General features: G+C 47.8%; 2 protein-coding genes, 1 long non-coding RNA gene and 2 pseudogenes across 3 annotated transcripts in view; all 5 read right to left on the bottom strand.

The window, feature by feature from the left end:
• LOC125440166 (zinc finger protein 91-like) overlaps positions 1 to 24,216 on the bottom strand; it is a 183,782-nt gene that overhangs the window by 97,371 nt on the left and 62,195 nt on the right. The window contains exon 3 of the mRNA XM_048509834.1: positions 11,231 to 11,276. Coding sequence (XP_048365791.1) covers positions 11,231 to 11,276 — 46 coding nt within the window. The remainder of the gene's footprint in view (positions 1 to 11,230; positions 11,277 to 24,216) is intronic.
• The window catches only part of LOC125440106 (zinc finger protein 420-like), a 313,705-nt gene that overhangs the window by 276,101 nt on the left and 13,388 nt on the right, over positions 1 to 24,216 (bottom strand).
• Positions 1 to 24,216, bottom strand: part of LOC125440371 — an 84,995-nt pseudogene that overhangs the window by 48,345 nt on the left and 12,434 nt on the right.
• Positions 245 to 1,727, bottom strand: LOC125440393. Its single transcript, XR_007245689.1, has 3 exons — positions 1,702 to 1,727; positions 760 to 845; positions 245 to 288 (listed from the first exon to the last, which is right to left on the bottom strand). It is a non-coding gene; the product is annotated as an uncharacterized LOC125440393 (long non-coding RNA).
• LOC125440271 lies at positions 8,588 to 9,831 on the bottom strand (annotated as a pseudogene).

The following is a 24,216-nucleotide window of genomic DNA, read 5'->3' as shown; positions in this document are numbered from 1 at the left end:
CTCTCCTCACAGGGCGTGGATTCTAAATTCTAAAGGAGCAGCAGTGGCGTAGGAGGTTAAGAGCTCGTGTATCTAATCTGGAGGAACCGGGTTTGATTCCCAGCTCTGCTGTCTGAGCTGTGGAGGCTTATCTGGGGAATTCAGATTAGCCTGTGCGCTCCCACACGCGCCAGCTGGGTGACCTTGGGCTAGTCACAGCTTCTCGGAGCTCTCTCAGCCCCACCCACCTCACAGGGTGTTTGTTGTGAGGGGGGAAGGGCAAGGAGATTGTAAGCCCCTTTGAGTCTCCTGCAGGAGAGAAAGGGGGGATATAAATCCAAACTCTTCTTCTTCTTCTTCTAAATCCTTCCTGAATTGTGGTCACATTGAGCTTAATATTAAGAGACAGTTAATTAATAGGGGAACAGCTGCACAAAGAGGAGGGGAGCAGAGCCCTGTGGGGACATTTGGCCCCCCACCCCCATCCCTCTTTGGGGGCATCCTGGAGCCAGCGGGGCTGTCTGACTTCACTGCCAGGGGGCTAGCTGCCTTGTGAGGAAGGGGCCACAGATTTCCACACGGAAACTGACGTGGAAAATTCATGGCCCAGTTTTGCTTCATGGTTCCTGCTGGGCCTTCTCCTCTCCTGCCAGTCTAGACAAGGGAAGGGGGTGGGGGGGTTTCACCAGGGGCAGTCTTGGAATCTAGCAGCACCAGAAACAAGGGCATCCCTGCCCTCTTGTGCATGTCTGACCAGTAGCCCCCCCACCCCCAATATACCTGAGCTGGGAGCATGGCGGCTCCCTTCCTTTCGCCAAGCGCAGGAGATGGCGGAGGAGGCATCAAGTACTTGTCTTCACTCTTGCCTGGGAGGGGGAGAAAGAAAAGGGGTGGGGGGTTCCTTCTTTGCACTACAAACACAGGGAAGGGGAGGAAAAAATGCACCCAAGCCCCTTTCCAGAAGCTGCCCCTCTTGGGGAAACTCCCTGTGCAGAGGGGTCTCCGGCCCCTTCTCTGGTTCCCCAAAAGTGCATGGCGGGGGTGGGTGGGTGGGGGGTGGTCTTCAGGCCTGGGGCAAATCTGCCGAGATGTCAGCTGCCCCTCTGGCTCCTGCCTTGGATCTTGGGGGAGGGCGTGGGACCCCCTGCCCCGTCCCCCTTCCTGCTCGGGGAGCCAGAGGTGCCTCCTCGCCCAGCAGCCCCAGACTCTGCCTGGCCCTTCCTTGGTTCCCCCACCCAAGCTGGGACTCCCAGGGGGTCAGGTGGGGGTGTGAGGGTGGGGGGCTGAAGCCAGAAATGCATTGCAGCTGCAGGCTCTGCGCCCCCCTCCAGGAACCTGAACTCTGCCCGGGGGGCGGGGCGGCAGAGCAGGGGGCGGGGCTGGTGGGATAGGAGGAGGGGCCTCCTTCATTTCGAGGGTCCAGCGCCCCACAGCCCGCCTTCCCCACTTGATCCCCCACCCCACCCCCTCGCCCCACCCCCCTGGGTCCTTGGTCAACACCCTCCTCCCCCCCCAGACAAAGACTCCCCCCTCCCTCCTCCCGAAAAGCGCCCCTGGGACCCCCGACCCCCCCAGCCCCGCCCACCCCCCTTCCGGGCGCCCAGTTCGGATCCCGCCTCCAGCCCTCCGGGCGGCCCTCGTGGCTCCTCCTCCGCACAAAGGGGCCCAGGGACCCCCCTCCCCACTGCAGCCCCCCCCCCGCCCGAGCCCCCTCCAGCTCACCCACTGCCCCGTCCGGCCATTCAAGCAGCATCCCGGGTGGAGGGAAGGATCAAAGGCTGCTTCCGGGAGGGACAGGAAGTGCCCCCCACCCTCCGGCGCCCCTCTCGCCGCGGCTTCTCTAGGACTGCGCCTCTCTCTCCCTTTAACCCTCGCAGGGCTTGGTTGGGGGAGGGGGGGCCCCTGGGAGACCAACAACGGTTTCATTTTCTAGGCACGCCTGTGTGTGTGTGTGTGTGAGTGAATTGTGTGAATATTTTCCCCACTCTTCCACACCTACCTACCTACCTACCTACCTACCTACCTACCTACCTACCTACCTACCTACCTACCTACCTACCTACCTACCTACCTACCTACCTACCAAACCTCTGGCAACAGAGAGGGTTAATACTATCTTTCTATCCATCTCTCTCTCTCTCTCTCATTAGCCCTGCCTGTTGCAGAGGTTGTGCAGGTGAGAGGCCAGCTGTTGCCCCCGAAAGTGCTGCAGAGTTTAATGTGTGCAAATGAAATGCCTCGAGACAAGGACGTAGGTAAAGTGGGGGGATCCTCGGGTTCAACCCCCCCATTACATGTCCGAAGCTCCGCCCCCCGTTTATGGTTTTTTTGTGTTTTTGTGTTTTTTCAGTTTTTGGTCTGCAGGGGGCGCATTTTTTAGGCTAGCAGCACCAAAATTTCAGGGGATTGTTGGGAGACTCTCCTGAAGTTACAACCCAGGTTTGGCGAGGTTTGGTTTAGGGGGTCCAAAGTTATGGACTCCCAAAGGGGGTGCCCCATCCCCCATTGTTTCCAATAGGGGGTAATAGGAGATGGGGGCTACACCTTGGAGGGTCCATAACATTGGACTCCCTGAACCAAACTTCACCAAACCTGGATGCTATCATCAGGAGAGTCTCTGAAAGGTACCCTGAAAGTTTGGTGCTGCCGGATTAACAATTGCACTCCTGACAGCAGGCACCCCCAAAATTTCTCCAGATTCTCCTTTTAAATTCTCCCCCTTTGGCATGGATGAAAGGGAGACTGTGAGATCCCCAGTTTGAACATTGAAAGTGATGATGTTTCAGGGTGGGGGATAATCCACCCCAAAACATCATCAGTTTCAATGTTGTTTTAACTGGGGACCCCAGATTGTCCCTTTAAGGTGGATTTAAAAGGGGGTGCCCCCCCCCAAAGGGGGTGCCCCCCCAACTGCCCCCCCCAACTGGCCTTTCCATCTAGGCCACTACTCAATACGTCTCGCAGCCTTCCCCCCCCTTTTTCCTTCCTGGGAGAATTTTTAAAAGTAGGGTTGGCCGGACGCCTCCCACTATTATTATTATTATCATTGTCACTGTTGTCGCTGTTTTAAAGATTTTAGTAATTTTTCTTATTTATATTATGTTGTACACCGCCCAGAGCCCTTCGGGGATGGGGCGGTATAAAAGTTCAAACAAACAAACAAACAAACAAACAAACAAATAAAAGGAGAATTTGGGCTCTCTAGTTGAAACACCATTGAAAGTGATGCTGTTGGGGGTGGATTCCAGCATAATAGCGGCCGCCCATGGGGGGGGGGGGCAGGGGTACAAAACTCAGATTTTGCACCGGGCTCCATTTTCCCTAGCTATGCCTCTGCCCGGAGGGGAGGGCAGAAGGGATTGCCAGCTGCCGGCTGGGGGGGAGCAGGTGGGGCAGGGGAGTCTGCCATCCCTGACCTCAGAGAGCTGCTTTTATAAGCACTGAGGCTGGGGGCGGGGCTTGGGGAGGCGTAGCTACACCCCAGGGATGGGTGGGGGCATAGCCCCGAACCCCCCCAATAAAAAATACCTACGTCCCTGCTCGAGATGGTCACAAGTGGATTAATCTCCCCGCTAAACAGATCACTGGAAGTTTAATGGAATTATTGGGAGTCGCCTCCTCCTCCAGGGTCAGCCGAGACTCAAAGGCCAGGCAAAAAAAGGTCCTGCATTTCCTGCTATTTATTCTGCCAGGTTTCCTAAAATGTGCTTTTTCCTTCGTTTTCAAGCTCTTTTCCCTCTCTTGCGTGCAGGGAAAATGCATCCACGTGGTTCACTTCCTTCTCGTCCCCTCCTTGCTGGGCTGTTGTGTGATACCCAGAGGCGGAAAGGAGCAGGCTTCTGGCCAGCTTGGCGAATTCCGCAGGGCCTGTAAAACGATATTGTTCCACCGGGCCTTCGGTGAGGCCAGCTGCAGATTCCCCCTCCAGGATGCCCTTGTGTCGCGTGCGATTCCATCACTGGCACACCCAATATAACATCTGTTTAGCACTGCTGTCCCCTCCCGGCCTTGGGATCGGGCGCCACACTTTTTGAAATACCGTTGTACCTTATTGTACTATACTAGCGGGCCCGGCCACGCGTTGCTGTGGCTGAGTCTGGTGAAGTGGAAAAGAAAGAAAAGGGGAAGCGAATGATTCGAACATGTGTCGTTGCACAATGATTGCAAGGGAGGGGAGGGGCAAGGGGCCCCACGCTCCCCTCCCTTTCTCCCGTTCCCTTGCATGGCAACCCAGCCGGTCCCTCCCTAACGTTCCCCTTCCTCTGCTAGGGTGGGTGGGCCATGTGCAGGTGGCTGGTCCTGTCCTTTTCACTCCCTTCCCTTGCAGGCGAATTATCTAGTGTAAAACACGCTGGGAGGCATGAGCTACGTTGTGTTCAAATTTCAGAGCGTTTGGTCCAGCAAATCCCTGGACCCTCTCTCACCTTCCCCTTCCTCCGCTAGGGTGGGTGGGCCATGTGCAGATGGCCCGCCTGATCCCTTTCACTCTATAAGGCAGTGGTTTTCAAGGAAGGCATGGTTGGTTCCCATGTATCAGAGGGTGTTGCTTTGACGGCCAGCAGATGGCGCTGTTGCGGAACAGAAGTGTGGTTCCAACTGTCACAGGTGTGGCATGTACACAATAACTGGCACATGTACACAACAGGCGGTGTGGAAACAGTATGGAAACCTGGCCGCACGCAAATGCGACGTTGTGTGAAAATTTCAAAGCAATCGGTCCAGTAGTTTGGGGGATTACCTGTCAGCAGAAAAACGCACTGATAGATTTATATACATACTAGCGTGGCCCGGCCACGCGTTGCTGTGGCTTATTGTGGTGAAATGGGAAAGGAACAGTAGCAGCAAATCAATTGCAGAGGCCAGCAGTACATGCTCATGCAAACATGCAGCCTGATACTGTGCAATGTCAGTGATGTGTGTGCCCGCATTCCTTGGGGGGGGGGGGAATGGAAAGGCACCCCTCCCACACATCTAGGCTGGCTGGTCATGATCCTTTACCTGGGAGTAAGTTTGGTGGCAATGGGTGTCTCTTCTGAGGAAACCCTCTGATGGGTGCGACGCAGCCATTCAAAGTATGTCATGGTTGCTGTACTGAGCTTACTCCTGAGTAATGCGTGCCTGGTTTTCTTAACTGTAACTGCAGTATTCAGGGAATCTAGGGTGCCTGGCCCCTCACTCTCTTCCCTCCCTCCCTTCTCTTCCTTTGCATGCCACCCCCCCTCCCTCCCTTCCCTTCCCCTCCGCTAGGGTGGGTGGGTCATATCAAGATGCTGGGCCCCCTGCCTCCCCTCCCTTGCATGCAACCCCTCACTGTCTCCCCTCCCTCACTTCTCTTCCCTTGCATGCCACCCCTCCCTCTCCCTCCCTTCCCTCTCCCTCGTGTGTATGTGTGTGTATGTGTTTCACTTCCACTCGAGTTACTGCCTATGTGCTGTTTCCACTGCTCATCTTTGGCCATCTGAGTGAACATTCTAAGGGCACGAACATTCTAAGGGTGACAGTTACACACAGGCCCCTCCCTGTCCTTCACCAGGGAGCGCCAGGAAAAAGGCGTTTTTACCTGGGCCAGGTATGAAATTTCAGGTATGTGAACATCTGAAAACACTCTCGCCTGACTGACTATAGTGGCTGGAAATTTTCAGAGGAATTGGCCCAGCAGTTACTGAGGTACCCTGTCATCAACACATACACGGTTAGCTTTTTATATATATAGATAGAAGATTAATGCTGCTATTTTTATAGAATCTGTAACTTATTTTAACTTAATCTATTTGTTGTGTGTTATGTTGTTCCTGGCCCGTTGTGTGTAATGCTGTTTTTGGCCTGTTGTACACCACCCAGAGCCCTTTGGGGGTGGGCGGTTTAAAATCTAATAAACAAACAAACAAATAAACTACACTAGCTGAGTAGGAGGCCAGGCCACAACATGATGGCTAGGAGGGGCTGAGAGACTTCAGAGAGAACTGTGACTAGCCCTTCTGTGACAAGACTTCAGAGAGAACTGACACCATATGAGAACAAATGGGCGGCCAGATCGTCTCCAAGGGCAGCCCCATGTAGAACATGTTACATTAATCTAGCCTGGAGGTTCCTGAAGCAGGGATAGGTGGGACCAGATTTGGCACCTGCAAATTGAGAGCTGGCTTCTTAACTACAGGTAGTGAGGAAAGAGCATTTTTGGCCATCTATTCCTCCAACAGCAGCCCTGGATCCAGCAAGACTCCCAAGCTCTTAAGCATCGTTCACTGAAGGCTGAACCACCCCCGTTGAAAGCAATTCACCGAAGGCCACTGTTTGTGTGTTTGGTGCTCTGTTGAGTCTCTTCCCACTTATGGTGAATCCTATAAATGGATGACCTCCGAAATGCCTCAACAGCCTTGCTCATATCCTCCAATTTGAGGGTCAATCAGTCTCATGGTGGGTCTGCCATTCGTGACCCTTGGGGGAGCAAACACATGATACTGTGGGAATTGTGGGGACGGGCCAGAATGTCTATAAAAATTTGTATTTAATCAAGAAATATAGATTCTGTTTAGAACCAAAGATTTGATGAATCAAAATGGTTTCTCTGTATAGTGACTAGAAGCCTGCATGTTTGCAGTAGGTCAAAAGGAATGTTATAAGCTTGCTGGTGACTATGCAGGCAAGCAAAGATAACATCTTTGAGATCTTGTCACTGGAGGCCAACGTGACAATAGACATATGCATTTTATGACTTTGTTTTTCCGGGTTAGAACCAGCAATAGGGGATAGCTAAATCAATGTGATTAGTTAAATTAATAAGTGTTTTTTCTATATATAGTTAAATGAACACAGAAATGATAATGAGAGATTCACATGTATTTGTATTTCGCTATAATTCTATTGTTTTAGAATCAGTGTATGTATAAATCTTTTAAATGTTTTAACATTTCATGCTGAGAGAAAGGAAGTTTTATGATCCTAAGGAATGTTAATGCTGCATAGCTTAAGGACATTTCTCTCTCTGGGAGAAAACTAAGAAAACAGGTTTTTCTTGGAGACAGAGGCCAGTTTTATTGCTGTCCTTTGCATATGGGTAGAGGGGCATGAACTAAGGAATGTAACATGTAGAATAAGAGGCTGTCTTACTGTGACCAGGAGACAGATCTATCCAATGAGATTTTAAAGTACATGCTTGTAGCACGTGAAGGAGGTATGGATCATGTACGTGAAACGTAAGGGGATGATGATTGTATGACGTCTGTATTCTGTATCTATAAAAACTAAGGTTCTTCCTATGCTGGGTGTGTCTCTCACTCGAGAGCACCCGGAAGGGGGCGTGTCTCTCACTTGAGAGCACCAAGGCGTGCCTCTCCCTTGGGAGAGTTCACCTTCTGTAACTTATCTATATTCTGCTAAGTAAAAACTGTCTGTTTGTTTCTGATGTCAGATGTCTTTTGCTTTTATTTGGGAATTTATTTCTAACATATCTGTTTCAAAACTGTTTCTTGGGTGTTTTCTAACTTTAAGTTTTTCTTAAACTAATTCAGCTGTGTAGGACCAGAAACGCGGTCCTGGCCCCACAGAATATTCCACGAAGGTGCCCTTCCCTGAGACAGACCCTTAACCTGTTAAGTTCGGGTGCGTCCCCGGCAGCTGGCGGCGGCTCAGGCAGAGAAAGATCTTTTATATCACTTCCTACCTGGTCCTTTTCAACTTGAACTTGGGATCTTTTGTATTCAAATGCATGAGAATCAAATGAAACTTTTCTTGACAGATATCTTTCCATTCGTTACACTTACCCCCATTTTTTAGACTACTATTCCTTTATTAAAAGTCTTTCTTTTACCCCGTCTTTCTATAGCCATATTCAAGGTGGCTTACAAAATGCAATAATACAATACAATAACAACAATAGCAATAAAACTAAGAACGATACAACTGAATATAATAACGTTCAGTAAAAGATCATACCATTTAAAAGTCACTAAAATACTCCTATAAAACCTAAAATGAGGTTGCTAAAATCTGGATGTTAAAAGCTAGTCGAAATAAAACATTAATGTTAGGGGGGGAAAATCATGATAACAATCTTGATGCACCAAGTAGCACATTTTAATAACGTCTGATTTTCCCTAATCGAACATAACACTCTCTATCAGGTCTAGAATATAAGAACATAAGAACAAGCCAGCTGGATCAGTCCAGAGTCCATCTAGTCCAGCTCTCTGCTACTCGCAGTGGCCCACCAGGTGCCTTTGGGAGCTCACCTGCAGGATGTGAAAGCAATGGCCTTCTCCAGCTGTTGCTCCCGAGCACCTGGACTGTTAAGGCATTTGCAATCTCAGATCAAAGAGGATCAAGATTGGTAGCCATAGATCGACTTCTCCTCCATAAATCTGCCCAAGCCCCTAACTATTGACCTGGTTGCCTTCTTTGTTACTCACAGACAATGTTTCTTCACTCACCTTGGACACTCCAACAGATATATATACTCCACTTGCTTTCCCAACATCAGATCCTCTGAAGATGCCAGCCACAGATGCAGGCGAAACATCAGGAGAGAATGCTGCTAGAACACGGCCATACAGCCCGGAAACCACACAGCACCCAAGTGATTCCAGCCATGAAAGCCTTCGACAATATATATCTAAACAACTTAGCGCCAGGACTTAAATCAGTTAATTCACACTGCCCAAGCCTAGCTGGTCTTCAAATCCCTCTATTATATGCTGATGATGCAGTCCTTTTATCGCTTACCAAAATTGGTTTGAAGCGATTATTAGTGGCCAGTAAAGAATATTGCCTTAACAATGGCTTAACACTACATTTCCAACAAGTCTAAGATCGTAGTGTTCTCAAGATCTTGGAAGCCATCTCGATGGATGGCTTATTAGAAGACCATCAGCTGGAACAGGTCAAATGTTTCAAATATATGGGTCTGTACCTTAATTATAGAGCAGGCTGGGTTAGCCACCGAGACCTCACGATCACGAACTGTATGGCCAGCACTGCAGCTATTATGCTTTTTTTTAATAATAAGGGCAAACAATATGTACCTGTGCTGATTAAAGTGTTTAATGCCAAGGTATCCAAGCAGCTTTTATATGGAGTCCACTTTGGATAGGCTCCTGGTCTAACTCAGTTGAGCAGGGATAATCACGGTTCCTGTATAGGCTCATGGGTATGTCCTATCCAGCTCTGTGTCTTACGCTGCTCTGTGCCTTGAAACCAGACAACATCTATTGGAGACAAGGGCCTGGCTTGTCACATTCCACAATCCAGGCATCTGTATTGTTTCTCCCCTGTGTGAATTTGTTGATGGGAAGTAAGAGTTCTTCTCCAACCAAAGCATTTTCCATACTCCAGGCATTTATATGGTTTCTCCCCTGTGTGAAATCTTCAATGACAAATAAGTTTTCTACTCTCACTGAAGCTTTTTCCTTTTCTACACACCAAGCATTTATATGGTTTCTCTCCTGTGTGAATTCTTTGACGGAAAGTAAGATTTACACTCTGACTGAAGTTTCTTCCACACTCCAGGTATTTATACGATTACTGCCCTATATGAAATCTTCGGTGGGAAGTAAGGTTTCCACTTTGACTGAAGTCTTTTCCACACTCCAGGCATTTATATGGTTTCTCCCCTGTGTGAATTCGCTGATGTGAGGTAGGACTTGTGCTTTGATTGAAGCATTTTCCACATTCCACGCACTTATATGATTTCTCACCTGTGTGAATTCTATGATGTGAAGTAAGACTTGACTGCTTCATTGACTGATTTCTACACACCAAGCATTAATATGGTTTCTCTCCTGTGTGAATTCTTTGATGGAAAGTAAGATTTACATTCTGACTGAAGTTTTTTCCACACTCCAGGTATTTATACGATTACTGTCCTGTATGAACTCTTTGATGGGAAGTAAGGTTTCCACTCTGACTGAAGCCTTTTCCACACTCCTGGCATTTATATGGTTTCTCCCCTGTGTGAATTCTCTGATGTGCAGTAAGACCTGTGCTCTGACTGAAGTCTTTTCCACACTCCAGGCATTTATACGGTTTCTCCCCTGTGTGAATTCTCTGATGTGCAGTAAGACCTGTGCTCTGACTGAAGTCTTTTCCACACACCAGGCATTTATATGGTTTCTCCCCTGTGTGAATTCTCTGATGTTTAGTAAGACTTGAGCTTTGACTAAAGCTTTTTCCACACTCCAGGCATTTATACGGTCTCTCTCCAGTGTGAATTCTCTGATGTGCAGTAAGACCTGCTTTTTGATTGAAGGCTTTTCTGCACACCAAGCATTTATATGGTTTCTCTGCTGTGTGAATTCTTTGATGGGAAGTAAGATGTGCTTTCTGACTGAAGCCTTTTCCACACTCCTGGCATTTATATGGTTTCTCCTTTGTGTGAACTGTCTGATGTGCAATAAGACTTAAGCTGTGACTGAAGGCTTTTCCACACTCCAGGCATTTGTACGGTTTCTCCCCTGTGTGAACTCTTTGATGGGAAATAAGACTTGTGCTCTGACTGAAGGCTTTTCCACACTCTTGGCATTCATATGGTTTCTCCCCAGTGTGAATTCTTTCATGGGAATTAAGATTTTCTCTCCAACTGAAGTCTTTCCCACACTCTAGGCATTTATATGGTTTCTGCCCTGTATGAATTCTTCGATGGGAAGTAAGTTTTCCACTCTCACTGAAGCTTTTTCCACATTCCTGGCATTTGTATGGTTTCTCCCCTGTGTGAATTCTCTGATGTGAAGTAAGACTTGTGCTTTGACTGAAGCTTTTTCCACACACCAGGCATTTATACGGTTTCTCCCCTGTGTGAATTCTCTGATGTGCAGTAAGACTTGTGCTCCGACTGAAGACTTTTCCACACTCCAGGCATTCATATGGTTTCTCTCCCGTGTGAATTATTTGATGGGAAGTAAGATTTGATTTCTGACTGAAGTCTTTTCCACACTCCAGGCATTTATATGGTTTCTCCCCTGTATGAATTCTTTGATGAGAAATAAGTTTTCCACTCTCACGGAAGTTTTTTCCACACTCCAGGCAATTATAAGGTTTCTGCCCTGCATGAACTCTTTGATGGGAAGTAAGATATACTCTGTGACTGAAGCCTTTTCCACACTCCTGGCATTTGTATGGTTTCTCCCCTGTGTGAACGCTGTGATGTGCAGTAAGGCTTATGCTGTGACTGAAAGCTTTTCCACACTCCAGGCATTTATATGGTTTCTCCCCCGAGTGAATGATTTGATGGGTAGTAAGATGTACTCTCTGACTGAAGGCTTTTCCACACTCCTGGCATTTGTATGGTTTCTCTCCTGTGTGAACTCTCTGATGGTGAGTAAGTGTTCCACTGTCACTGAAGCATTTTCCACACACCGGGCATTTATATGGTTTCTCTCCTGTGTGAATTCGCTGATGGGAAGTAAGATGTACTTTCTGACTGAAGGCTTTTCCACACTCCAGACATTCATATGGTTTCTGCCCTGTATGAACTCTTTGATGGAAAGTAAGGCTTCCACTGTTACTGAAGTCTTTTCCACACTCCAGGCATTTATATGGTTTCTCCCCTGTGTGAATTCTCTGATGTGAAGTAAGACTTGTGCTTTGACTGAAGCTGTTTCCACATTCCAGGCACTTATATGGTTTCTCCCCTGTGTGAATTCGCTGATGTAAAGTAAGATTTGTGCTGTGACGGAAGGCTTTTCCACACTCCAGACATTCATATGGTTTCTGCCCTGTGTGAATTCGTTCATGGGAAGTAAGTCTTGTGCTGTGACTGAAGGTTTTTCCACACTCCAGGCATTTATACGGTTTCTGATCTTTAAGATTTTGAGGGGAAACAAGGCTTCCACAGTTGTTGAAGCTGTTTCCACCATCCAAGCATTTATCGTTGGTCTCCCGTGTGTGAATTCTTTTATCTGATTTTTCAAAATGCCCTTCCCCAATTGCAGCGTCCTCACTTCTATCGTATTTTTCATTAATTTTATTAACTGCTGCTGCTTTATACAAATCGCCCTCCTGGAAAGGACCAGAATTACACCTCTCTTTAGTTGGCTCTTTTCCGTCTTTATTTTTCAGAGCACGTAAATATTCAGTGCTGTCTTTTCCATCTGAATATGTCTCTCCTTTTTCATTCACACAGTGCTGCTTCATTTCATATGCTGGATCACACGCTTCCCCTGTGGAAAAAGAAAAGAATTGCAGCATGAACGCTATGAAAAAGAACATAGTTTGAGTGTTATAGACCAGACTATATTAACTGCTTTACAGAATGAAAGAATTCAAAGGCCAGGTGTCTGAAAACCATTTCCAGACTCCTGGAGGGCAATCTGGTCCTACGAAATACCACACAGAATGGAGAATAGGATTTCATCAGGAAGGTTACTGGCAGAGAGATCCTTCACTGACCTAAACTGTACATTAAAACACCAGACTCAAAATTATAGTCAGATGCATGAGACTTTGTTGTTACGAAGTGATGAAGGTCTCTGATTGGTTCATTGCTTCTTCTTCCCAGGTCAGTGAGGGATGACTGAACTGGGACTCTGGCAATGGAAATTTTCTCTCTCTGGTATTTGACTCACAAATGTCCCGCTGTCTGAAACATGAATAACCTGCCCTCCTATCCTCAAAAAAGCACCCCAGAAGCTGTTTAAGTCACATCCTCTCCCCAACCTTTCAGTATAATGAAGGAACAAGGGATCCCCCAAAGACTCTAGCTCCAATCTCTATCTCTCTCCCACTTTCTTTTTTATATCCATTAAACCTGGGAAGAAAGCCGGAATGGAAAACAATTACAAAAATGGATTGGGAAAATAGAGAGTCTCGGTTACATTCAGACCAATGTTGGAAATAACATCATCTTTTCCCTATAATCTCAAAAAGGTCCAGACTGCAGCCTCTCTCAACGTCCATATATTCCCCCAGAGTCTTTGCTATATCCTACACCTCAGTGTGTGGGCTACAGGTTCCCCCCTCTCTACTCTGACAGTAAGTGTGATTCTTCTGTACCCCTCCCCCCGGCCAGTCAGGACTTCTCATATAAGTAAACCCACTCCATCACTGCTCACAACTTCACTTCTCTAAAATGCTCCTAGGTTTACTAAACCCTCTTTATGCCTTTATGATACTGACAACTGGAGATGAATCCTGGCTAAGGCTTGAATGTTACTGAGAAAGCAAGGAGTGCCTCTGCAAGAGGTGGGGTTTTATAGTGCTGTGCTCTCATGTTGGGAAATCTCTATGTGCCAGGTTGCTCAGAATCACTGACAACTCTTTTGTGAACCGAGGGGAGAAGAAGGTGAAATGCACTAGCGTGAGCGCTCTCTGGAATTGCTCGGTCTTCTCTGTGGGAAAATGCCTGCTTTCCACGCGCCAGGATCCCAGGATCAGTGCCTGGCATCTCCATCGAAAGGGGTTTCAGGTGCCTGGAGAACAGCCCTGCCACAGAGCCACGGCCACTCAGGGTGGACAGGGAATAAGTGATCTGACTTAGTACAAGGAAGCCGGCTGTTTTCACAGGTTCCAGATCTGCGGCCACCATTTCCACATTCACATCTCATTCAATCTCAAAGGAAGAGACGGTCAAACAGTGACGATAATCCTGACAGAAATCCACCCGCTCTGAAAAGGAAGCACAGGCAAAATACAATCCTGAGGGATATATGGTAGCTACCTGGCAGTTCCTCCTCTTCATCAAAGATCTCAAGAAACACCTCTCCTTCTTCTTCAAGCTGGGATATGAGTTCAGGCTTAGCAATCAGAGGACCTTGTAATCAGGGGGGGGGGGGAAAGAAGAAGAAGAGTTTGGATTTATATCCCCCCTTTCTCTCCTGCAGGAGACTCAAAGGGGCTTACAATCTCCTTGCCCTTCCCCCCTCACAACAAACACCCTGTGAGGTGAGTGGGGCTGAGAGAGCTCCGAGAAGCTGTGACTAGCCCAAGGTCACCCAGCTGGCGTGTGTGGGAGTGCACAGGCTAATCTGAATTCCCCAGATAAGCCTCCACAGCTCAGGCGGCAGAGCTGGGAATCAAACCCGGTTCCTCCAGATTATATACATGAGCTCTTAACCTCCTACGCCACTGCTGCTCCACCACCAAAGTTATAACTTTCCTGAGTGCAAATAAATTCCTCGGTCCCAGATTAATCTGATAGCCCATCCAGAAATACACAATATTTCTCCCCCTCCTTCCCCTCCCTTGCATGCCACTCCTCCCCCTCCCTCCCCTCCTACGGTTTGCTTAGTTTTTGTATTTCAAAGCAGCTGCATGGGTCCACTGTGCTTATGGAAGCGGTACTGAAGGAAGAGACATTTAACCCTTTCCCTCGGGTCATTTTCCTCATCTACATCCCCCACCCCAACTACTATTAGCTCCACAAGGGGCAAAAATACAGGGTATTAGGAATGGGATGGGGGACAGTACAGAGCCAAGGATAATCCATCTGGTCTAGCAGTTCTGCGGCTGTTCCCCGTCAAACGGAGAAAGCACACCGGTGGCTGTTTTTATCTCTGAGGGAAATCCACTAAAGAAGAATAAGCAAGAAAGGCTCATTAAGGATTCTGGCCCTTCACAGAGAAGGGAGTGGATTTTATTCTGTAGGGACAACTGAAAGTAGAAAATCCTACTCATAAACCTTGGTGGGTTCAGATTGTCCGAGGCAGAGTGCAGAAATCCTGCTAAAAACCTCTTGTTACCTGAGAGTAAAGTTGTTCGTTCAGAAAAGAGAATAGAAAAGGAGAACTGCATGAGCAACTGAAAAGCTTCTAAACACCTGGTTGGTTTACGTAATTTTAAAGACATAAGAAACACATTTTTTGCTTAAAATAAAACTGTGTAATTTTAAAGACATAAGAAATCGCTTCTGAATAACTGAACAAACGGAATCTGTGGAATCCGCTACCGCACTTGGGAGTCCTGTGTTCAGTTCTGGTCGCCACATCTCAAAAAGGATATTGAAGAGATAGAAAAAGTGCAGAGAAGGGCAACGAGGATGATTGAGGGACTGGAGCACCTTCCTTATGAGGAGAGGCTGCAGCGTTTGGGACTCTTTAGTTTGGAGAGGAGACGTCTGAGGGGGGATAGGATTGATGTCTATAAAATTATGCATGGGGTAGAAAATGTAGACAGAGAGAAATTTTTCTCTCTCTCTCACAATACTAGAACCAGGGGGCATACATTGAAAATGCTGGGGGGAAGAATTAGGACTCATAAAAGGAAACACTTCTTCACGCAACGTGTGATTGGTGTTTGGAATATGCTGCCACAGGAGGTGGTGATGGCCACTCACCTGGATAGCTTTCAAAGGGGCTTGGACAGATTTATGGAGGAGAAGTCGATTTATGGCTACCAATCTTGATCCTCTTTGATCTGAGATTGCAAATGCCTTAACAGACCAGGTGCTCGGGAGCAGCAGCAGCCGCAGAAGGCCCTTGCTTTCACCTCCTGCTGCATGAAAGTCTCCAAATAGCACCTAAGTGGGCCACTGCGAGTAGCAGAGAGCTGGACTAGATGGACTCTGGTCTGATCCAGCTGGCTTGTTCTTATGTTCTTAATAAATAATAAAAATCTTGCATATAGTGCCTTTAATATCATTCACCTTTTTAACTTCTAGAAAGCATCTCGTGCCTGTTTGTTTTTTGACTGAAAAAGGAGGTTTCATTTTCAACCAGCTGTCAGGAATACGCGCTGCGGAAGGACAGTTGTCACCACTAGACAGCTTTGGGAGCCAGCCAGCGAAGAAACACACGAACACAGCAGGAATCGTTCCACAAACAGGAAGGCGTTTATCTTCTTGTTGCAAAAATACACTACATATGAAATAAATGTGCTACGTACGAAACAACATAAGATACACAAACACGCGTGGCACATGGGCGCCGGCTCAAGAAATTTATATTACCTATTAGTTGCTTGTAAAGTATGCCAACAATAGTTACTTTACAAGTAACTAATAGGTGATATACATTTCTTGAGCCGGTGCCCATGTGCCACACGGGTTTGTGTATCTTATATTGCAAAAATACACTGATACACACAAAGTTACACAGTGCTCAGTAACTTTCTCTCCATCGCCATGAACAGCAACAGAGTTACGAATCAACATGAACGGGATGAATAGAATGAATCAAACAGAAAGGGAAAGTGTCATTGTCTTATCCGAGCCAGCCAACGAGCATTTGGATGAACCAATCATCCTTCACATGCCACACTTTTCCGTAGAAGCTACCAGTAAGGGCTGCTCAGAGTCTACAGGGTCAGGCAGATGAAATTTTGGAGAGAAAAATTTTGGAGGGGAAGGGAGGAAGGGGTGGCATGCAAAGGGGTGGGAGGGGCCCCGGCATCTGGACATGGCCCACCCACCCTAGCAGAGGGAGGGGGAGGAGTGGCATGCAAGGGAAGGGGAGGGAGGGAGGGGTGGCATGCAAGGGAGGGGAGGGAGGGGGCACTGGTGGGCAGAGGGTATGTGGCAGAAATGCAGCTGTAAACTCAGTCATGGGCAAAGAAGCCAACAGAATTCCCTCCGCAGCCACCTCTCAGTCCAGGTAAGATACAACTGGAGAGAAGCCCCTGCTCAGACTACCCCACCTTCTCTTGACTAAGCATTCCCCTGGAACCTTTTCTGATGTCCTCTGAGGTAGTCCAAAACAGGACTGCCAGGTAGGGGCTCCTTCTTCACAAGGTAACCCCCAAAAGGCATCCCAAATCACAGGAAGGATCATGGAGGGTGGCAGCGATCTGATGTTGGGATCAGCCCAGGAGAAAAGGATCCTCACCCAGAGAAGACACATTCCAAAAGTTCTCCAGCATGACTTCCTTGTACAGCACCCTTTGGGTCGGCCGCAGCAGGGCCCATTCCTCCTTGGTGAAATGCACGGCCACCTCTTCAAAGGACACCCCACCCTGCAAGGAGGAAGAGGAGGAAACATTTCTTTACATCACTGAAAAGCTTATCTGTGGGCGGGAAAGTCAAAAACAGAGACAGCCGGGTCTGAGGCCTGAACGGACATTCAAATCTCCTCCTCAGAAAAGGAACAGTGGATTTGATTATTTAATTTATGAGACACATTGTATGGCAGTAAGTATTTTCCCTTATCCAGGAAGGTTTATTAACTGGCCCAGCCAGCAAACACCTTGCTTGCTTTCTTCGAGCTAGTCTATTTTCTACTTTAGGTGGGTCAAACTAATACCTGCTCCTTTTCATTATGAGCGAAGCGTTTTCTTCGGCAATTCTATTCTAACTTGATCCCGACATGTATGTTTGGAGATTGTTCCGATTTTGTTAATTTTGCGGTTGAATTCCAAAGATCCTTCCGGAGTTCCATAATTCAACAAATAGTTAGATTGAAACCAGGTAAAATTAAAAGTAAACATGATAGAGGGAGACCCGCACAATCTTCTGAAGGTTCGATGTGGCCTCTCTCCTCTCCCCCTCCTGCCCTGCTTTCTGATATGGTCAAGAAATCTCTGCCTTGTTTAGCAACTGATAAGCATCTTTCCTCAGGTCTTGAGCCCATGAAGACTTTTCCATCGAAGCTACCAGAAAGAGCTACTAGGGATGGGTAAATTTGCAGATGATACCAAATTATGTAGGGTGGTGAGAACCGCAAAGGATTGCCAAGAGCTCCAAGCAGACCTTGATAAATTAGGTGAGTGGGCTAAGAAATGGCAAATGCAGTTCAATGTAGCAAAATGTAAAGTGATGCACATAGGGGCAAAAAATCCAAACTTCACATACACGCTACAGGGGTCAGTGCTATCAGTCACAGACCAGGAAAGGGATTTGGGCGTCTTAGTTGATAGTTCCATGGGAATGTCAACTCAATGCATGGCAGCTGTGAAAAAGGCAAACTCTATGCTGGGGATAATTAGAAAAGGAACTGATAATAAAACGGCAAATATTGTCATGCCCTTATATAAAGCTGTGGTGCGACCGCACTTGGAGTCCTGTGTTCAGTTTTGGTCGCCACATCTCAAAAAGGATATCAGAGAGATAGAAAAAGTGCAGAGAAAATGTTGACAGGGAGAAATTTTTCTCTCTTTCTCATAATACTAAAATTAGGGGGCATGCATTGAAAATGCTGGGGGTGGGTGGAGAATTAGTACTAATAAAAAGAAACATTTCTTCATGCAAAGCGTGATTGGTGTTTGGAATATGCTGCCGCAGGAGGTGGTGATGGCCACTAACCTGGATAGCTTTAAAAGGGGCTTGGATAAATTTATGGAGAAGAAGTCGATCTATGGCTACCAATCTTGATCCTCCTTGATCTCAGATTGCAAATGCCTTAGCAGACCAGGTGCTCGGAAGCAGCAGCCGCAGAAGGCCCTTGCTTTCACCTCCTGCATGTGAGCTCCCAAAGGCACCTGGTGGGCCACTGTGAGTAGCAGAGTGCTGGACTAGATGGACTCTGGTCTGATCCAGCAGGCTCTTTCTTATGTTTTTATGTTGTCACATTCGGATTTGCCTCTGCTATGAATAGAAGGGCAACGAGTATGATTGTGGGACTGGAGAACGTCCCTATGAGGAGAGCCTGCAGCATTTGGGACTTTTTAGTTTGGAGAGGAGACGTCTGAGGAGGGATATGATTGAAGTGTATGCAATGGGGGGTGGACTTGATAAATTAGGTGAGTGGGCTCAGAAATGGCAAATGCAGTTCAATGTAGCAAAATGTAAAGTGATGCACATAGGGGCAAAAAATCCAAACTTCACATACACGCTACAGGGGTCAGTGCTATCAGTCACAGACCAGGAAAGGGATTTATGCGTCTTAGTTGATAGTTCCATGGGAATGTCAACTCAATGCATGGCAGCTGTGAAAAAGGCAAACTCTATGCTGGGGATCATTAGAAAAGGAATTGATAATAAAACTGCAAGGATTGTCATGCCCTTATATAAAGCAGTGGTGCGACCGCACTTGGAGTACTGTGTCCAGTTCTGGTCGCCGCATCTCAAAAAGGATATTGAGGAGATAGAAAAAGTGCAGAGAAGGGCAACAAGGATGATTGAGGGACTGGAGCACCTTCCCTATGAGGAGAGGCTGCAGCGTTTGGGACTCTTTAGTTTGGAGAGGAGGCGGCTGTGGGGGGATATGATTGAAGTCTACAAAATTATGCATGGGGTAGAAAATGTTGACAGAGAGAAATTTTTCTCTCTTTCTCACAATACTAGAACCAGGGGGCATTCACTGAAAATGCTGGGGGGAAGAATTAGAAGTAATAAAAGGAAACACTTCTTCACGCAACGTGTGATTGGTGTTTGGAATATGCTGCCACAGGAGGTGGTGATGGCCATTAACCTGGATAGCTTTAAAAGGGGCTTGGACAGATTGATGGAGGAGAAGTCGATTTATGGCTACCAATCTTGATCCTCCTTGATCTGAGATTCCAAATGCCTTAACAGACCAGGTGATCGGGAGCAACAGCCGCAGAAGGCCATTGCTTTCACATCCTGCACGTGAGCTCCCAAAGGCACCTGGTGGGCCACTGCGAGTAGCAGAGAGCTGGACTAGATGGACTTTGGTCTGATCCAGCTGGCTTGTTCTTATGTTCTTATGTTCTTATGACTCATCTCTTTCCATGGAGACCCAGGTGGCTTGTGTAATCCTCTGAGCTCTGCAGAGGCAAATCTGTTGGTGGTCCCTTGTATTCTGGGGCTAGCTTCTACCCTGGCCCGGGCCTTTTCTTACCTGGCCCCTAACTGGTGGAACATTCTTCTGCCAGCTGTTAGGGCCCTGCAGGAATTTGAGCAGTTCCGCAGGGCCTGTAAAACAGAGCGTTGGGAGAGCCCGCTGCCGATTGCCACTCTTTCCTCCTACCCACGTTGTCCCCGCCCCCCGATACCATCTCTGACCACGAACGCACTGTGTCCGTCCTCTCCCAAAAGTGGATTTTTTCCTGGGCAGCCATAACTATTGACCTTCTTGCTGCGGAGGTCGTGTCATTATATTGTGTTAAATTATGACTGTTTCGATTTTATTGTGTTTTATCGTGTTTTAAATATTGTACACTGCCAAGAGCCCTCTGGGGGTGGGCGGTCCATCAAATTAAATAAATTAAACAATAATCATCATCACAGTTCTCTTTGGACTCTCTCAGTCCCATCTACCTCACCAGGTGCCTGTTTTGGGGAGAGGAAGGGAAGGAATTTTCAAGCCACTTTGAGACTCCTTATGGTTGAGAAAAAAAAAAGGGGGGTGGATAAATCCAAATTCTTCAGGGGAACTCATTTCAGCCATCTGGAGATCAGCTGTAATTCCAGAAGATCTTCCACTCCTGTTTTAGGGGGTCCCTGCATGTACTGGGCGTTATGATTAAAGAAGACCTGACGTGGGGCGTACAGACTGCCGCGGTGGTTAAGAAGGCCCAGCAAAGACTGTACTATCTTAGACTGTTAAGGAAACAACAACTGAATGGAAAACTCCTGGTGTCCTTTTACCGCTGTGCTATAGTGTCTTAACCTACTGCATCTGTGTATGGTTCTCCAGTTGCACAGGGGCAGATAGGAAGGCGCTCCAAAGGGTGATCACTACTGCACAGAGGCTTATCGGCTGCCCTCTCCCCTCCTCGGAAGAACTCTATAATTCCCGAAGCCTAAAGAAAGCCCAAAATATTCTGAGGGACCCGTCTCATCCAGCACACTCTCTTTTTGAACTGTGACCATCTGGCAGGCGATACAGGTCTATCAAAACTAGGACAAAGAGGCTTAGAGACAGCTTCTACTCTAGAGCTGTGGCTATGCTGAACTCCGCGGCTTCTTGTTGATGTGTTTGGGGCTGTGTAGGGATGGGTGGAGGAAGGGAGAAGTGAGGATGGGGTATGAGTCTGGAATTGTGTGCATCGAGGAATGCTGCTGTAAATTTCGTTGTGCGTGCACAATAAATGCTGATGCTTGCTGCAGAAGGTATCATAAAAGTAGACAAGTTCCCTCCTGGGTGTGTGTGTGGGGGGGTGGTGGTGTTGAAAGAAGAGGGAATCCCTCATCAGAGGCAGGAGTTGATGAGGGTGATATGACTGATGAGCTAAGGAGCCTTGAACTGAGTGGCAGTCATAGTAATAATATCTACCTGTGAGGAGCATCTCTGAGTGCTCGCTGAGTGCACCCTTTCCACACCAGGCTGCCCACCCCCACAGCTACAATTAAGAGGCTGGGATGGCTTCCAGTGCAGCTGGCAGGGTTTGAAGAAGAAGAAGAAGAGGAGGAGGAGGAGGAGGAGGAGGAGGAGTTTGGATTTATATCCCCCTTTTCTCTCCTGCAGGAGACTCAAAGGGGCTTACAATCTCCATGCCCTTCCCCCCTCACAACAAACACCCTGTGAGGTAGGTGGGGCTGAGAGAGCTCCGAGAAGCTGTGACTAGCCCAAGGTCACCCAGCTGGCGTGTGTGGGAGTGCCCAGGCTAATCTGAATTCCCCAGATAAGTCTCCACAGCTCAGGCGGCAGAGCTGGGACCCGGTTCTTCCAGATTAGATACATGAGCTCTTAACCTCCTATGCCACTGCTGCTCCTCCTAGTAAGCACCCCCTCGCTTCCCTGTTCAATCAACTTCCCAGAGATCTGCTTTTAACCAAGCAAAACTCTTTGTCCTGCTTTATTTCAATTCCAAATGGTAAATGCTGATTGGGGGATTTGGAGCTCTGTTTTTCAGCAGGTGTCACAAAGAATTGCCTCCTCCACCCTGGGCCAATAATTAGCCACTTAATAGTGTTTTCGTCTGCTTTGAAATAGGATGTTTTTGGGGAAAAAAATCTTCTCCACCCTGGGAGAAATGCCAGTCGCCAGGCTCTGCGATGAGTCAGACGGGGGAGAGCAGATCGTGTGGGTTTGTCGTTTGGTGGTGACAAAAGGATCTGGTCCCCAACAGGATGCAATTAGTCAGGGAGGCTCTGTTCTGTGAGCCCCACTGAAATGTGGGGGAATGCACAAAAGGCTGACAGCTTTCCATACTTTCCTTGATGAAAACTATGGGCTGGATCTCAGGGAAGTAACAGTACCGCTATATTCTGCATTGGTCAGACCTCACCAGTTCTGGGCACCACAATGCATGAAAAATATTGGAATGTGTCCCGAGAAGGGTGACCAAAATGGTAAACAATTGAGTCTGAAGAAGAGAAAGTTAAGGGGGGGAAGGAGGAACATGGGGAACGACGTCAAAAAATTGTACAAATTGAGTCATCTGACTCACTGTTGTGCTTAAGAGAGCAGCAGTGGCGTAGGAGGTTAAGAGCTCGTGTATCCAATCTGGAGGAACCGGGTTTGATTCCCAGCTCTGCCGCCTGAGCTGTGGAGGCTTCTCTGGGGAATTCAGATTAGCCTGTGCACTCCCACACACGCCAGCTGAGTGACCTTGGGCTAGTCACAGCTCTACGGAGCTCTCTCAGCCCCACCCACCTCACAGGGTGTTTGTTGTGAGGGGGGAAGGGCAAGGAGATTGTAAGCCCCTTTGAGTCTCCTGCAGGAGAGAAAGGGGGGATATCAATCCAAACTCTTCTTCTTCTTCTTCTTCTATGAGGAGATAGTACAGAACATTATTGGCTTATGTGCCACTAACCCCAACAACCAATCAATCAAAGTTAAAAGAGATCAGGCAGATGGTTTTGACCAAGAGTGCCAACTTTTAAAACATCAGTTACGAGCCTCATAAGCAAGACAGAGAGATGACAAGGACCCCTCCTTACCTCTTGTTTATTTCTCAATCAAAAAACAGCTGAGTCAGCGATTAAAGGACAAAGCATAGAATGGGAAAGACTCATCCAGGCGATCAACTCTAATGACTCCAGGTCCTTCTGGAACATCGTCTCCAGCAGCTCAAGAGCCAACAATAATTTGGCTGCTGGCATTTCGACTGAGGCCTGGCACCAGCACTACAAGAACATCTTTAGCGCTGAAAAGGAGGGCTCCACAACCCACCACTACATGACAATCTTTTGGACTGGCCCCCAGCTACTACCAGGTAGAGACTTTAATTGAACAACTTAAGTCAGGCAAGGCGCCAGGCCCAGATGCACTACCACCTGAGACGTTAGAAAAAAATGTTGATTGGTCGGCCACACTTTTGGCCTCCCTCTTCACAACGATTAATAAAACCGGTCTAAACCCAGATGCCTGAACAAAGGCTACAGTTGTCCCTATTTTTTTAAAAAGGTGATCATGCCTCACCAGCGAACTATCAGCCTTTTATCAATACCTGGAAAACTACATGCCAAATTTCTACTCATTAGATTGAATGAATGGACTGCCTTGAATGGGGTATTAGGCCCTGAACAGATAGGGTTCAGTAAAAGCAAATCTACTTGCAATAAACCTAGAAGATCTCTGCACACAGCATTCTCGGACATCAAGGGGGCCTTTGACTCTGTCCCTAGAGATACACTATGGGCCAAGTTAGCCAAAATGGGTATTGAGGACAGATTGATTCTGCTTATTATAGTACTGAGTGACAAGTCAAATGTGTTAGCAGAGGTATTTTTACAGCGGTATTACTTGTGGCAAGAAGAGAATGATGTAGTCTACTTGCTAACATAGGCCGTTTCCGCACGGGCGAAATATGACGTCGTGGCAACGGAAAAAGAACCGCCATAGCGAGAGCGTTCGCACGCGCAGCGGCGGAGGTGCGCATTCGCGCCGTCGCGAAAACGCTAAACCGGCGCGAAGACGCCGTATTCAGAAAACGCTTTAAACCACTCTTTTTCCCCATGTGACGCATCGACGGCGCACTCGTGCGAACAGCCGCCACGGAGCCGTCCTCAAACGGCGCCTGCCAAACGATCTCCCGCAGTAGCGGCGGCCATTTTGGGAGGGATGAACTGCTCCAGCGGCCATGATGGTGAGGTCAGCAGCCGCACTTTGACAGAGCTCCTCTTCAAGTGGCATTGAGACTCACGCAGCCGCGCAGCTGTGAAGCTGCATGATTGCACAGCTACACACCCTCGACTCCGAAGGGTCTGTGCCATTGATGCTGTTTCAGGGTGGGGGATAACACATTCCTAGGCAGCATCAATGTCCACGTTTTGCTACCTGGGGACATGGGATTTTTCCTCTCAGGTGGCCTTAGTGGAGCAGTTCAGACTCTCCAGTTGACACACCATTGTCAGTAATGCTGTTTGAGGGTGGCCTGCAGCAACACAGCAGCTGCCAGGGGGAGGGGCAGGGTAGGGCAGGGCAGTCTCCACTCCCTGCCAGCAGAGTGATGTTTTTTAGGAGCTGGCCCGGGGATGTGGCCAGGATGGCCACACCTTTGGAGCTTTGAGAAGTTTGCCCCCCCCCCCCC

The sequence above is a fragment of the Sphaerodactylus townsendi genome, linkage group LG01, assembly GCF_021028975.2.
Source record: "Sphaerodactylus townsendi isolate TG3544 linkage group LG01, MPM_Stown_v2.3, whole genome shotgun sequence".
NCBI lineage: Eukaryota > Metazoa > Chordata > Lepidosauria > Squamata > Sphaerodactylidae > Sphaerodactylus > Sphaerodactylus townsendi.
Note: the sequence above shows the minus strand (reverse complement) of the source record. Positions and strands in the feature narration are given on the sequence as shown.